Source organism: Canis lupus, chromosome 21 (assembly GCF_048164855.1).
Source record: "Canis lupus baileyi chromosome 21, mCanLup2.hap1, whole genome shotgun sequence".
Lineage (NCBI taxonomy): Eukaryota > Metazoa > Chordata > Mammalia > Carnivora > Canidae > Canis > Canis lupus.
The window spans coordinates 10,491,157-10,505,877 of NC_132858.1; the positions used below are offsets into that span (position 1 = coordinate 10,491,157).

The window sequence follows — 14,721 nt, forward strand, 5'->3', positions numbered from 1 at the left end:
GTTTGGTTTAAGAATGGTTTTCCTAAACAGGGCCAGAAGTGCTGATCATAAAGGGAAAGAGAATTTGGTTTACATTAAGACTAAGAAGTTCATCAAAAGATAGCCCTTGGGGGACACCTAGGTGGCTCAGCCATTGAGCAACTGCCTTTGGCTCAGGGTGTGATCCTGGAGTTCTGGGATCGGGTCCTGCATCGGGCTCCCTGCATGGAGCCTGCTTTTCCCTTTGCCTGAGTTTCTGCCTCTCTCCTTCTGAATAAATAAATAAAATCTTAAAAAAAAAAAAAAAAAAAAAAGCCCTTGAGTAGTAGAAAGGCCAATGCCCCAGGTAGATGTGTGGCATGTGCATGTAACACTGATGAAAGGGATGCAGCCAGACCTCGCTGAAGATCAAGAAACAGGCGGGAGACTCCCAGAGTGGGGGATCGCATGTGGCCCCCAGAGTGGGCCACCCCAAGGCTCTGCACCACACACAATAGACCTTGTAGGTCTGGTAATGGTCACATAAGCAGGTGGCACATGAATTGGCTTTTCTTTTAGCCCACTTCCCCTTAATGTGTATGGTGGAGGCCAGGGCGTGTAGGGCCCACCTGGCCAGGCCCTTCCTGCAGTGCTGCTCATCTGCCTTTTGTTTGAATATATTATGATTCTTTAATTTTTAAGGGGGCTGGGGCAGAGAGAGAGGGAGAGAGAACCTCAAACAGGCTCTGCACCCAGGTGGAGCCCAATGTAGGACTTGATCTTACGACTCCGAGATCATGACCTGAGCTGAAATCAAGAATTGGACATTTAATCCACTGTGCCACCCAGGCGCCTCTTATTCTTTTAAATCCTACCTCTTCCTACCTGCCCTGCTTTGGAAGCTATGCACTCATTGTTCCTTTCTCTTAGAGGTTATGTAGGGCACAGACCCTAAACTTGACATATGATGCTAATGAGCTGCTCTGTTCCTCTCTGCATCACCCAGATCTCAGACCCTCCTGCAGTCACCTGCCCTAGGACTCGTGATCTTTCGAGGACGTGCTCATTCACTCAGTATGTTGTAACCTCCCAAGTATTGTCTCTGTTCATATACTTGGTATTTATTTAGATTTGTGCATTTCTCTGATATCCAATTTTTGTAGATTTGCTGCTTTCGTTGCTCCCTTCCATAGCCGGTTTCTCCCTCCTGAAGGACGTCCTCTCCATTTTCTTTCTTCAGTGCCCGGCACTGGTGGGGAGCTCCCCATCTGTGTCAGTCCAAAACCATCTCCAGTTTGCCTTCATTCTTGACAGATGTTTTCACTGCATGGAGCAGTTTTGCTTGGCTTTCTTTCAGCCCGTTTTAGATGTCCATCCACTGGCTTCTGGCTTCTGGTGTTGCTTTGAGAAGCTGGCTGTCAGGTAAACTCTTGCTCCTTTGGAAGTGATCCATTCTCCCACCCCACCTGCTGTTGTTTTGTTTTTATTTACAGCAATTTCAAAGTTAGAGGAGTTGCAAAAATAGTTTCAGTACTTCCTGGATTCCTAGCATCACCCTTAGGTTTGCTCTCTCATTCCCTACCTCTGCTCCGCATCTCTCTCCCCTCCCACCACATATATATTTTTCTTAACCGTTTGATAATGATTTACCCCTTGAACCTCAAATAAGACAGGCTGCACTAGGAGGAGCCTGCTGCCTCTGCCGTACTTAGTATAGCTTAGAAATAGGATCGAAAGTCACTGGATAAGAGCCACAGAGGAGGAAGAAGGCAGAGGTGAGGGCCATGTGGTATCAGGGTAAGAAACAGTATAAGGGCTTGCCAGCCTCTGAGGGCAGGGGCTGGGCGGGGATGGGAGGCCTGGAAGGCTGGGTCTCTGGGGGTCACCGAGCCGGTGTGCCCTCCAAAAGCCCCACTCACATGGTGGCCATGGAGACCAGACCCCGCCCCAGTGGCAGGGAAAAGAGAATGGATGGGACTTGTAAGAGAAGTTTGGCCTCTTGGCTGACTGGGGTCAGAGGCAGAGTAACAACATACAAAGTAGTAGGTATTCTCAAATAAATATATTTGTTGTGTAGTTGTCACAGCCTCGATTTCCTCTGAGAGATTTTTAAAGCCACTTTTATTAATGAAAGTCACTAGGATCCTTGCTTTTCTTGTCTCTGCTACTCAGTAGTATTGTGTTTCAAGCTGTTGAGAAAGAGCATGGGATCTTTGCTGCTCATCTGCAGCCTGCACTCCCTCTTTGTACTACTCACAGCCCCTCCCCTGGTTGTGAGGTTGGGGGTGTCCAACTCTGGGGAGTGCACAGACTGGAAGGAGTTGGTTGGGACTTTCTAGAGCCTGTCTTTGCTCCAGTGAGCTTCCTTCTGCACTGTGACCTTAGGTGAACCTGGGCTCTGGCATCCCTTCCTGAAACAAATCTGTTCTTTTGTCCTGAGGCCCACACGAAGCTCTGCAGTATTCCCCCCACAGATTCTGGAACTCTTGCCGGGCCCCACCAGCAACCTCACTCCTTCTCCCAGGGCAGCATCCCAGTCAATGCCATGGCCTGTCTTCTGTTTCCCCACCACGGTGGCTGAGGCTACCCAGAACAGAAAGGTCCCAGGCTCTAGCCCTAGTCTCTTGCTCTGGTCCCACAGTGTGCTGGGTTCCCTCCAGCCTCTGTTCCTTTCTGTCGGCTTCACTTGCTTGCCATCCCCTTTGGAGACAGGGCAGTGAATTCTTAGGTGTCAAGTCCCAGGGTCTCTGGGGCAGTCCGGAGCAGGTGCCTGGCGGTGTGTGTCCAGTGGGTGCAAAGAGCCCCGTGCATAGGAGCCATCTCAGTCGCCTCTGCTGCTTTCACCTAGCCTCTCATTAACACCCCATGGGAGACAGGCCTGCCTGACCACATCTGTTTTGGAGGGGCCCCCACAAGGGCACAAGGCTCCTGGGTCTGGGGTTAGTGAGAAGAGTCCTGAGACTGCTTTCTTTGTGCACCATGTGTGGAAGTGAGTCATCCAGTCCCCTGCAGAGGCATCTGAGAGGCTGGGGTTTGGGGCAGTAAAGTGGCCACTTGGTGAAGGGAGCTGTGGTTTGTAGTGGGCACTGTGGCAGCTTAGGACACTGGCCTTGCTGCCTCTGGCTTGCTCACCTACCACAGGTGACTAAGGCAACTGCCCTGAGGTCATGTTGCCAGGGAGAGGGAAACAAGTCCTGCTCCCCGTTGGAGCAAATGGACAGATGGATGGACAAGGCCCTGTCTGGCCATTGACCAGCTTCTCCCACATTCCAGGAGGGTAGTGGGCCCAGCAGAAGGGACGTCCTTCTAGGCCATCCTTGCATGGGGTCAGGTCTCTCTTCACAAGAGGTGACTGTTTTGGCAGGGACCATGGGCAGGGAGGGAGTGCAATTCACAACACATCTGGCATCATGAGTCTCTCTTTGTGCTGGCCAGAAAACCTCCCTTTGCAGAGCTCAGCCTTCACGTGGTTCCCACGTGCCACTGAGGTTGGAGCTGGGTACAGGCTGTTGTTTACTTGGTGTCTCGTTTCTCCTCATTGGGTGAGAGGGAGAGAGCAGGTGGTATAGACTCATTGCTGAAGGTCACATCCCAGTGTCCAGGCAGCCTGGAGCGCAGCACTCTGACTAGAGACCTCCTGTCAGTGGCTTGGTTATCCCAAGATATCTCAAATCAGTGTAGGAATGCAGGATAAATGCTTGATTTTTCCCTCTCAGAATTAAGGAGCTGGTTCCCTAGCATCTGCTCAAAGTGGCCGGGAGGGTTTACAATATACATGTTTCAAGAAGAATTCATGAATTAAAACGGTCTTTCCCTTTTAGTCCATTGCAGTCATCCCCCTCACCAGCAGCCACATTGTCCCGTCTCCTACCCCTGTGAGCTCCTGCAGGCTGGTTGTGATTTTTGATGGCTAGGAACCTTGTGGCCTTGGGTAGTGTCACTGCTCTCTGCGGTCAGTGACAACAAGGTCCAGACCTGGAATCTGCCTTATTCTCAAAGGACCCCTGGTTTCTTGTAGTGGGAGATGGCTTTCAGAGACCACATTCCCGGTGCAAGGGTTGGCCCCGTTGCTTTGGGTTGGGCGCTGTTTTTAGGCTTTTTTGGTGAACAGACCATACATGGAAAGACAAGGTGCTGTGGAGTCCCGCTCACCCTTCCCATTCCGAGTGGCCTGGGGCTTTCACATAATCCAATCCATTTCCTAGCCAGCTCTCACTGTCTAGAAATCAAGGTTCTCAACCTGGGTTAGCAGCAGAATTTCCTGTTTAGTTTATCTGCTGTCTGTAACTGGGACGTGAGGCACATGCTGGCGGGACGAGCCCCGCCCCCAGCGGTGCAGTGCTGACGTCAGGGTGGGCGATCCCGGGCCCGTGAGTGTGCCCCTCCTAATCTGCATCCCGCCAGGCAGCCCGCAGCTCCTGTGCCTTTCTGGAGGGGACATTAGCGACTGGTGCAATGGTCGATTTTCTATGCTTCGTGGGCGTGGAATCTTTCTAGTTCTGATGTGTCAGCACAGTTGTCTCATGGCTTCTTGTATTTTCCTCATTGTTAAAACAGTTTTGAAATTGGGGTTACTGTTTTTATCTTGAGGGGCAGATGCCATGGTGCCGTGGCTGTTGCTGCCGCCTCTCAGTGGCCAAGTTGGGTTCACCCACCACCCTTTCCTCTGGACCTCTAAGTAAGTAAAACAAGTTTTCTTGTTTGGTTGGGCTTTTTTAGTTTTGGTGATGTGGGGGGAGCACTTAAAATGTTTTTTTTTTTGTTTTTTTTTTTTTAGTTTCATGCTCTAGAGGCTTCCCCGCTCTTATCTTAAGAGACAGAAGCAGGGATTCCTGGGTGGCGCAGCGGTTTGGCATCTGCCTTTGGCCCAGGGCGTGATCCCGGAGACCCGGGATCGAATCCCACATCGGGCTCCCGGTGCATGGAGCCTGCTTCTCCCTCTCTCTGCCTGTGTCTCTGCCTCTCTCTCTCTCTGTAACTATCATAAATTAAAAAAAAAAAAAAAAAAAGGGCAGAAGCAGGGCTGGGTTAGCCTGTCTGTGCCATGTCTTCTCTCCTCTCTCCAGGCTCCAGCATGGACAGGAGCTGTGCTTAGCGTCTGTTAGAGGCTCTGTGCTGTTAGACCTTGCTGCATTGGGGCTTGTCCATGCCCCCAGGGCCTGGGGGCTGCCCACTGCCTCCCAGGTTAGGCTCCTCTCCCAGATTGGCCTGCCTGGCTTCCCAGGGCAACTGCTGTCCACCAGAGATTGACTCCCTTTCCTCAGAAAGCCTGTCTGCCCCCACAGCCTGGTGCTGCCCCTCTGTGCGCCTGTCGTATGGATGGCTGGCCTGGTGACTGTGCCTGGCAGCAGCCTGTGCATGACAGGTCAGTAGTTCTTACCGCATCTCCTCAGCAAGGTCAAGAGGACTACTCTGCCCTCCACTCCAGTCCAGGGGTGTGTGCATGGCCTCATCACCAGCACCCAGGCCCAGGCTGGACTCTGGGAAGGAGAATCCCAGGGCTATTGTACTTAGGAGTGAAGAGTGGACTCTGAGTGGCTGTCTCCTGGATGTGGCAGGGTAGCTGTGGGTCATAACCTCCCTGGCTGGGTATTTATTGCATTATACAATAAAATGTACAGAACAAACCGTTGTGTGTTTGCTCTACGATAGTCCTCGTATGTTTCTGCATAAGTGCTCTGAGGACAGCAGCAGAAAGCAGTGTCCTCCTCTGTCTCGTGGCGGCCTTGCAGGGGGGCCACTTGCCCTTGTGGAACGCTGGGTGGGTGTCCCCTTGCTGCCCTGCTGTTGGGTTTTGGCTGGCCCCTCATGTCTCAGCTCCTCCGCCTTTCTCTGCATGAACAATGGTCTAGCTTCCCTCCCTCTTGCTCTCTCGGGGCAGCCGTTGGCACCAAAGCTTCCTCACCTGATGGGGGGCTCTGGGTCAGCAACATCAGAATTTCTGATTGTCTGTGTTGGGGAGAGACCCCAGCAGGATCGCCTGGGTTGGGGGCCAGATTGGGCTGGGTTGGGGGCCATGGGAGAAAGGTGCGGGGGCCTTGGGTCGCGTCCCTTCCCTAAGCTTGTGGTGCTGGAGCTGTGAGATTCCCCACTGATTCAGTTTCTCTCTTAAGTGCCACCACCCGTTGGATCCGGAGAGTTCCAGGGATGGGGAATGCAATCACAGCATAATGCTTGAGGGCCACCATAGGAGCAGGAAGGAAACCCACAGCATCTCGACTGCAGACTGACTGGGAGACTGGGGGTGTTGGGGTATCCATTCCGTAAGACATGTTTTGGAAGAACAACTATCAAGTGAAGTTTTGAATAACTGTCTGGAGCAGAATTGAAAAAGCAGCTCTAAAGAAAGCAAACCTCATTGAAAGTTTATGACTAACTTGTAAAAAACACCGATTCAGTAACACACTTGACTGCATTGTATTTGGAGAGCATTTTCCAATGGTTCTGTTTGTAAACATGGTTTTGTTTTTGTCGATCCTACATTGGCTTCTCAGGACTGTTGCAGAGCTGTGTGTGCTTGCAGCTCCTTCCACCGGGACTAGCCTCTTGAGCAGGAGGGTGTTTCAGGTGTTCCTAAAATACGAAATGTGTGAATTTGTGCCCTATTGGCAGGTAGGACCTTCCAGTAGATGGATCTCAACACGCTGGCTTGGCAAGGCCCTGGGTCCCACTCAGATTTCCCGGAAGATAGCCAGGCACAGCTACAGTGTGTTCCAGAACAGACTTTTGAAACTTTGTGATCGTGAAGTTTATTTTGTAATGTGACTTAGAATGCACTGTGTGTGTGTACCAATGGGGAGTGTGTGTATGTGTGTAACTGAAACAGACTAGTCTGCTGCACATGCCAGTGATCATTTCTGTTTTGTGCTAGTTTTTTTTTTTTTAGGATCTGACCCACCAAGCCAGTTTTACAACCCATATTAGTGGGTTCAGCTTGTAGTTTGAGAAAGTTTCAGAGTACCTTCTATTTTGGAATAAAAAGAAAGTGATATTAAAATCACACATGCAAGGAGATCCATTTAAAATGAGACAATCCGGGATCCCTGGGTGGCGCAGCGGTTTGGCGCCTGCCTTTGGCCCAGGGCGCGATCCCGGAGACCCGGGATCGAATCCCACGTCAGGCTCCCGGTGCATGGAGCCTGCTTCTCCCTCTGCCTATGTCCCTGCCTCTCTCTCCTCTATGTGACTATCATAAAAAAATAAAAATAAAAAAAAAATAAAATGAGACAATCCAGGCTTACTAACGCAGAATTGTTTCCTAACAAAAGAGGACATTTTACTTTAAAGGAGGAGACCAGTGGGGATGATCCTATGAGTGGAGGGTGCTGAGCAGTCGCTGGAGTTCCTGCACAGACCCTTGTGTCACAGCATGGACAGTGTGCACCATCTGTGTGTGAGAGTGTGAGCGTGTATGCGCATGTGTGTAGGCTGTGCACCTGCCATGCATGGGGGCACCCCCTCTTGGGAGGGGTGCCAAGTTAGTGATCATGCTATGCAGCTGATTAGGGTGGGTCAAGCCTCCCCACTGCCACTGAGTGGGGTGTCCTAAAGCCGGTGTTATAGGGAAGGGAATGCACAAGGCACAGCCTCACCCCTGGTTTGGGGTCCTTTGCTCTTGAGGTGCCAGGACCTGAGCTTTTCACTGTAGTCCCCCGAGTGCTGCTGGACTGCAAAGGGCAGGCTGTGGGTTCCCATACCCACAGCTCACCCTGGAGCCTGGGAAGGCCCAGCACCTTCTGCCTGTCATTTCCTCTGCTTCCAGGGACTGAGCGATGAGGGTGTGGTCCTGATCAGAATTAAGAGTCCTTTGAGAAGATGAGGCCCTCACATTGTTTATGCAGGTGTGATTTCGTCATGAACATCAGGTGTCAGTGAATGAGCAAAGGATTTTCCCAAGCAGAACAGCCTTGCCTGGCATCCATCCTTGGGCCATGCCTTTCCCCTGAGCATGTGCGCTGCCTGCCTGGAAGCAGAGGAGCCCCAGGATCTGGCCCTCAGGGCAGAGAAGTCCCTGCAGGCAGCAGCAGGTGGCCGCAGCAACAGAGCCACATCTTTTTCTGCAGTGGTGGCAGCTCTTGCTGTGGGTGGGCTGAGGATGCAGAGGCGTCACTAGGAGGGCATCTGGGGAGCAGGGCAGTCCCAGGCCTCTGCTCGGGTGCAGTGTGAAGGGAGATGAGAGCAGCAGGAAGGCTTAGGTGGAATTGCTCCCATTTCTGCTTTGGTGGGAGATCTTCCCAGGGAGCAGTCGCTTTATTCTCAAAGCTGTGAGAGAACAGAGGAGCTTCTGCTGGGCACTCAGGAGTGAGTCCCTGAGGGGTATCTCAAGAAGTGTCATTTTGGGCTCTTGAGAGGACTCTGGAGGACTTTCACAGGCCTCTTCCTTTTGCACAACTGTGAGCCTCAGCCTCTTAGCTGGCTCTGCCTGTGTCCTGGCTGGACTAGGCTCGCTGCCTCTCTGTGTCTACAGGGGAGCTCCCTGTTTCACTGCAGGCCTTCTTTCAGCAAATACCGTTCATTGGCCTGCTCCACCACAACCATGATGCATCTCCTCCCAGCCCCGTGAGGTCTGCTCCCCCACGAAGGTGCACCCCAAGTCCTCTGGGTCCCGGCCACGCACATGAGCCTTGTGCATGCTGGCGTCTTGCTCCCGGGCCACATCCACAGCACCTTGGCTGGCAGCCTGCTGCTTCGCTGCCTCAACACTAGAGGGACTTCTGTGGCAGAACATTGGTTGTGTCATGGCCTCCAGGGTCCCCTGGGGTTCCACTGCACTGGACTCCAGTGGCAGCTGGTGATTCTGAACCCATCAGGCCCTCACCCCCTGCTCCACTCTGCCCCCACGGGCCTGGCCGCAGCCTACTGACTTCCTGCCTGTCTGCATGGCCAGCTCCCATGCACTTGGGTCTTGGCACCTACTGTTTCCTCCATACCTTTCTTCGGCTTGTCCCTTTACATCACTCAGCTGTCAGTGGTGATGTCCCCTGAGCAGGGACGTTGTCCCTGACCTCTTGCTTCAAGTAAACTCTCCCTCCCTGCCCCAGTTGTCGTTGCCCCTTTCTGCACTGTTGTCTTCTCCATAGCACTTACTAACCAGAGAGTACTAGAGTTTTCCATGTTGTCTCCATCCTTAGAAACATCAGTGTCCAGGGAACAGGCAAGGACATGGGCCACCTGGTGCAGTGGAAGGTAACACGTAGCTGACTTGGCTGTGTTTGTGATACCAGAGCAGGCCAGGCACTGTGTCCAGTGCTTATTACAGTGCAGGTGGAGTGGACGGCAGCTGGCCTGCTGGTCTCCTGCAGCCTTGCCCAGGCCTCATGCTGCTGTGCATCAGCTTGTGGGTGGCTGGGCCAGCAAAGTTCTCTCTCCACTGCCAGGGCCACTGGTCTATGTGCCAGGGCCAGGCCTCTGTGGCGAGTCTTGCTGGCTGAGCTGTCCTGGGCACTCCTGCAGCAGGGGGCAGGTGGGTGTTGCTCTCGTGCACTGTGAGCCAACAGTGAGGGGGGTCTTGTCAGGGCCCTTGGGGCCAGGGCTCCATCCCCACTGTGGCTGGGTATGGTGACAACATCCACCTTGAGGCAGAGCTGCAAGCCACAGAGAAGCTGTGTGGACCGTGTTGTAGACAGGGCCTCCCCATGATGTGGAACCCCACAGCGGGGCCCATTGAGGCACGGGCTGCTGGAGGGTCCTTTGGGCTGGGGGTGATCCCGAGGAAGTATGCTTAAAGCAGTGAAGTTTAGGCACTGCAGGGAGGCGAGTTCTGGAGGATCCAGGAGGCATGGGGTGTGGAGAGCAAGGAGGGCATGAGTGGGTGCCTCTTGTGAGGCCAGAGGGACAGGTTTCAAGGTGGCTTCTCAGAGGTGAGGCATGTTTTAAGCACATCAGGAAGCCTTCAGAGGGGCTTAGTGTGGCCCTGTTGTGTTTTCCTATGACCCCTCTGGGTATAGCATGAAGAGGATTGTGTTGCCAGGATCTCATGAAGAAGGCCAGTTAGGACACCTCTCAGAGTCCCAGCAGATGGCAGGACCTGCTTAGGGTGACTGAGGTGGGGATGGAGAGGACAGTGTGGTGGGCACATTTGTTCCTATCTTCCTCAGTGCATGCCTTTAGGGGTTCTCACAGTGACCCCATTTCATGGACGATGAAGCAGGCACAAATGGGGCAAGAAGCTGCCTGAGTTACTGGGAAGTCTGGGTGCTGGAGTTCAGCCTGGCACAGCCATGCCAGAGCCTGCGCCAAGCTCTGCTTGTGTTTGAGAGCAAATTGAGGGAATTGCCATGGGATTCAGGTGAGGGGAGAGATGGTGGCGGCGCATCGCATGGCCAGGAGTGGGCAGGGGGCGGCTTTGTTCCTGAGGCACAGGCGTGCCTGTCCTGGCTGTCCTTTGGGGCATGGTGAATTTGAGGTGCTGTGGTATGTCCGTGTGGTGGAGCAGAGGTACGAGGTTGGCTGAGTGTGCAGCCGGGCCTGGGCAGACCTGGGCAGGGAGGGGGCGGAGAATGGACGGGGAGGGGCAGGTGCAAGGCTGGGCTCCGGTTGAGAGGAGCTGCGGGAAGCAGGAAGGAGCTACGGGGAGCATTGGTCCACGGGGGTTGCACGGGCAGCTATGACAGGTGTCCTTCACTCCCTGGACTACAGCGAAGGGTATGGGGCTCAGGGGAACCTTAGCAAGAGCTGTTTTGGGTGTGTTGGGGGATGGGGACGGGCGCATATGAAATTCCAGAAAGGTCTGGAGGTGGAGCCAGGGTGTGAAGACATGATTTTCAAAAGCTTGGCATGAAGGGCAGAAGTGGGCTAGTTGGGTGGGCTTCCCTGCCAGGCCCTCCTCCCTGGCTCCTTGGTCTTCCTTGCATTCTTGACATCTTTCCTTGTGGCGTGGAGGACTGCGCTGGAAGTAAGCCACCAGCGGTGTTTGCATCGTGCCTGTCTCATGGGGCCATCGGGTGCTCTGGTGCTCGCTTGTCTCATGTAGTGCTTTCCTTCGTTGTAGAGACTGAGAGTCAAGTCTCATATGTGCCCCCTGCAGCAGCAGAGGGGGACTCGACAGCATTCCACCCCTCCCGTGCCCACTTCCTTCTCAGGCACACGAACCCCTAGATCTGGATGCACAGAGGGCACTCTCCTGGTTTTGTTTGTTTGAAAGAAAAATGGGGCGACTGGACTCTGGACCTGGCTTGTGGTGCCACAAGCCCGCACCCCTCCCACCCCCAGCCACCCCACAGGTCACCATTGTCCCCACTGTGGGTGATGGTCAGGTGGTAGTTGTGAGCAGTGTCGTAGGGACCAGCTCAGTTCATTGTCTTTGCTGCCTTTTTTTTTTTTTTTTTTTTTTACCAGAGGAGTCACTGCTGTCCTCTCCCTTGGTGACACATCCTGTCACATGCACTCTGTTCACTCCTGCCTACTCAGTGGCCAGAGGCCTGCTCTGGTTGGGGGTGCCAGTCTGCTGGCACATGATTCCAGTGTTGCCTGTTTCTTTGTTAGTGGGGCTGAGCCTATTTTTATGTTTTCTTTTTTTTTGTAATTTAAAGATTTTATGTATTTATTCATGAAAGACACAGAGAGAGGCAGAGACACAAACAGAGGGAGAAGCAGGCTCCCTGCGGGGAGCCCAGTGCTGGACTTGATCTCAGGACCCCGGGATCATGCTCTGAGCTGAAGGCAGACGTTCAACCATTGAGCCACCCAGGCGCCCCTATGTTTATGTCTTTGATACCTTTATAAGTTTTCTTCTGCATTGCTCACTGTGGTCTCCAAAGTGCTGTGTTGGGAGGTGTGGTCTCTGCCAAGAAGAGATTTTTCTTATTCATTTCTTTAGCCATGGTCACTGTGTGGAGGTACTCCCCTCTGGGTGACTGGAGGGAGTGTCACAGCCATGGTGAGACCGTGTGAGACCGTGGAAGCAGCCCGTGCTTGGCGCCCTCTGTTTGCACAGCTCTGGCCACTGTACCGAAGGGAGACTTGTTCCCTGCTCATAGCCATGCTTGCCAGAGGCGGCTCCCTTGTCCCCTCCCATCGTGTTAATTAGAAAGAGCACCCCTCCCATGGTGTGTTCAGAGGCCCTGGCACCCTCCTCTCTGGCAGCCAGCCTTCTCGTGCCCGATCAGGTGCCCACATGAGTGCTGTGTCTGCTCACTTGGGACATGCTGGACTTGGGAGGCCGACATTCCCACTTTACAGACTGGAAAAGGAGACCCAGAAAGGTCGAGTAACTGCTGAGCTCCTGAGGCTGGGGGTTGTGCTGCTGGGGGTTGATGTGCCCACTCTCTGCTTTGGAGCCCACTGAGCCCACTCGCCCAGGTCTCTGGGGTGCACTTACATGCCCCTCAAGAAGCAAGCTGATTCCACCTCAGCTACTGCCTTCTAGATCTCTTGACACAGGCTTGAACTGCACACCTGCCACGTTTTGAGCTGTGCAGTGGACAGGATGGGTCCAGACCGTGCAGCCTGCAGTGGGATTTAGTGGGGACTTACTGGGACTTGGAGCAGGACCAGGGTTTGGAGGAGCTGCTGTGAGCTGGAGCCCATGTCCACCAGAGGGCGCAGGTGAGCACGCAGGTGGGCTTCTGGGGTGAGCAGGATCCCAGAGCTGGGGAGAGCCGCTGTGTACCTGTGTTAGTGCTCTTGCTCTGCTGGCCCACGTGCCGCTCTGGTCTGGGCTGCCAGAGGGGCCTGCTGGGTGCCCGCTGGCGCAGTGTCCCTTCCGGTGAGCCTGGAACTGACCAAACGCGTGGTGGAGAGTGCGTGGCGGAATGGCCAGCTTGCCTCCGGAGTGCACACCTGTCCTGAGGACGGGAGGCCTCGGCGTGCTGCCACCAGCAAGGCACCCTGAGAGGCTGGCTTGGCTTACGTGCTCCAACTGCTCCTCCCCCGCAGCCACGGGAATGCCATGTACTCTCAAGTCTGCCAGTGCTGGGTGGCATCAGTGTTTCAGGACTGCATGCTAGGTGCATAAGATCTTTTATTGTCATCACTGGTTCACTTGTGGCCTTGTTTGTATTGGCCTCCCCGCCCTTCCCCCCCCCCCCCCACCCCCGATTTTGTTTAGGAGATTCTAGGCAGCCTATGGCTGCACCCTGCCTCAGAGCACCTGGCAGGGTGGTGGTCCTCAGGGGAGCATATCCCTTCTGTGCCTGTGTTGGGTTCCCTGCTGGGCTCTGAGCTCTGGTGAGCAGGTGTGTGTGTGCATCCCTGGCCTGGCTGCATGCACATGACTAGCCGTGTCTGGCTCATAATAGGTGCCAGTGTTTGAGTATCTTTCTCAGGGGGCACCAAGAGGAGAGGTCTGCATTTTGCCACTGGGTTGACCTTGAGTTAAGTTCCTCATGAAGGTAGTAACCCTATTGAGCTTACTGTACACTTGAGCCCACTGTCCCATGAGGGCCTGGGGCCAGTGGCCAGGTGACTGCCAGATCAGGAACTCGGCCTGTGGCTGCATCAGGGAGGTGGGGTAGGGACCTCTCTGAGCCACACAAGCCTTCCCCAGGTGCTTTCGAAACTCCATGTAGGTATAGGGTATGGGTAGTGGCAGTTGAAGCTAGTCAGAGAGACCCCATTTTCTGAACAGCCATGTGTGAGCCATACCCTTGCTGTGCAGATGGGAGACTGAGTTAGCAGCCTCAGCCAGGCTCAGGGTTGAGAGTCCCCACTGGTTTGACAGATTAGTGCTTTGCCCTTGGCCTCTGAACACACTGCTATGGGGACAGTGGTATCTCTGGAAGCCTTGGGCCAAAGCTAGAGTATACAACTCATGGCCTTGGACAGGGAACAACACATTGACCATCAAGGTTGAGTCAAGGCTTTCTGATTATTTGGGGATAGGGGCAAAGGGAAGAGTTATCCTGAGGTGCAGGCTGGGAAGTAGGGCTAGGGTTGGGCTACCTGGGAGAGGCTATCAGGGCGCATTCCCTCTGAGGCTGGTCAGCCCTACTGCTGAGTATAGTTGCGTCCAGGTACAGTAAAGACCGCCTCTATGAATCCACCTGAGCTGGGTGGAAAATCCTGCCAACACATGAGTAGAACTGACAGTGCTAGAGACCCTGGGCACAGGACAAGGAAACGGTGTGAGGCCAGTAGCAGCCAGGCTGCTCCTTAGCATGGCTCAGACACCTCACTAGCCCCTCTCGTACACATGGAGAAGTGGCCATGGTCTCACTTGGTAGGTGCCCGTGAGGGTCTTTAGGAAGGGGAGCCGGAGGCCACCTGCCAGCATCCCGGGTTCTGGGTTGCGCTTGGCCCTAGTGCCTAAATAGAATGCATTGGACTTCTGCATGGACCTGCTCCCTCCCCAGCTCCACTGAAGTGAGAGGCAAGGGAAGTGTGGAAGGGCAGAAGCCCTCAGGAACAAAGATGGGGGAATGGGATGACTGATTCTGGTTTTGGAAACTGGGACGGCTGCCTTTAGAATGGGTGCAGACTCAGCGAGCTGCCAGTCATCCTGATGAAGCTCAGAATGGCTCCTGATCGGTGGAGTCTAGGAGCCTCCCAAGGGGTCTTTCAGAAGCAGCTGGACATCCCTGTCCCTCCTAAGGGCCTGAGTCACAGGACTGTGCACTGGGGCCACCATCAGGCAAGGAGAGCCTTGAGAATATCCTGCAGCCATGGTGTTGAGATCCCCCACCCCATTCTCCTGTCTGTCTCCAGGACCCCACCCTCCAGGTAGAAGAATGGGAATCTGAGCAGCCCCAAAGAGAAGGCCTGCAGACACTAACATGGGGGCGTCCCCATGCTCCCTCCAGGGAGTCTGATGGCCCCCAGCAAAGC

At 54.1% G+C, this 14,721-nt stretch overlaps 1 protein-coding gene across 3 annotated transcripts in view; it reads left to right on the top strand.

The window, feature by feature from the left end:
• The window catches only part of MOB2 (MOB kinase activator 2), a 78,254-nt gene that overhangs the window by 19,157 nt on the left and 44,376 nt on the right, over window positions 1-14,721 (top strand). Inside the window, exon 2 of one of the 3 annotated variants that reach the window (XM_072790466.1) lies at window positions 4,555-4,636. The exons of the other annotated variants lie outside the window; for them this stretch is intronic. Coding sequence (XP_072646567.1) covers window positions 4,560-4,636 — 77 coding nt within the window. The 5' untranslated portion in view covers window positions 4,555-4,559. The remainder of the gene's footprint in view (window positions 1-4,554; window positions 4,637-14,721) is intronic. 3 annotated transcript variants of the gene reach the window in all.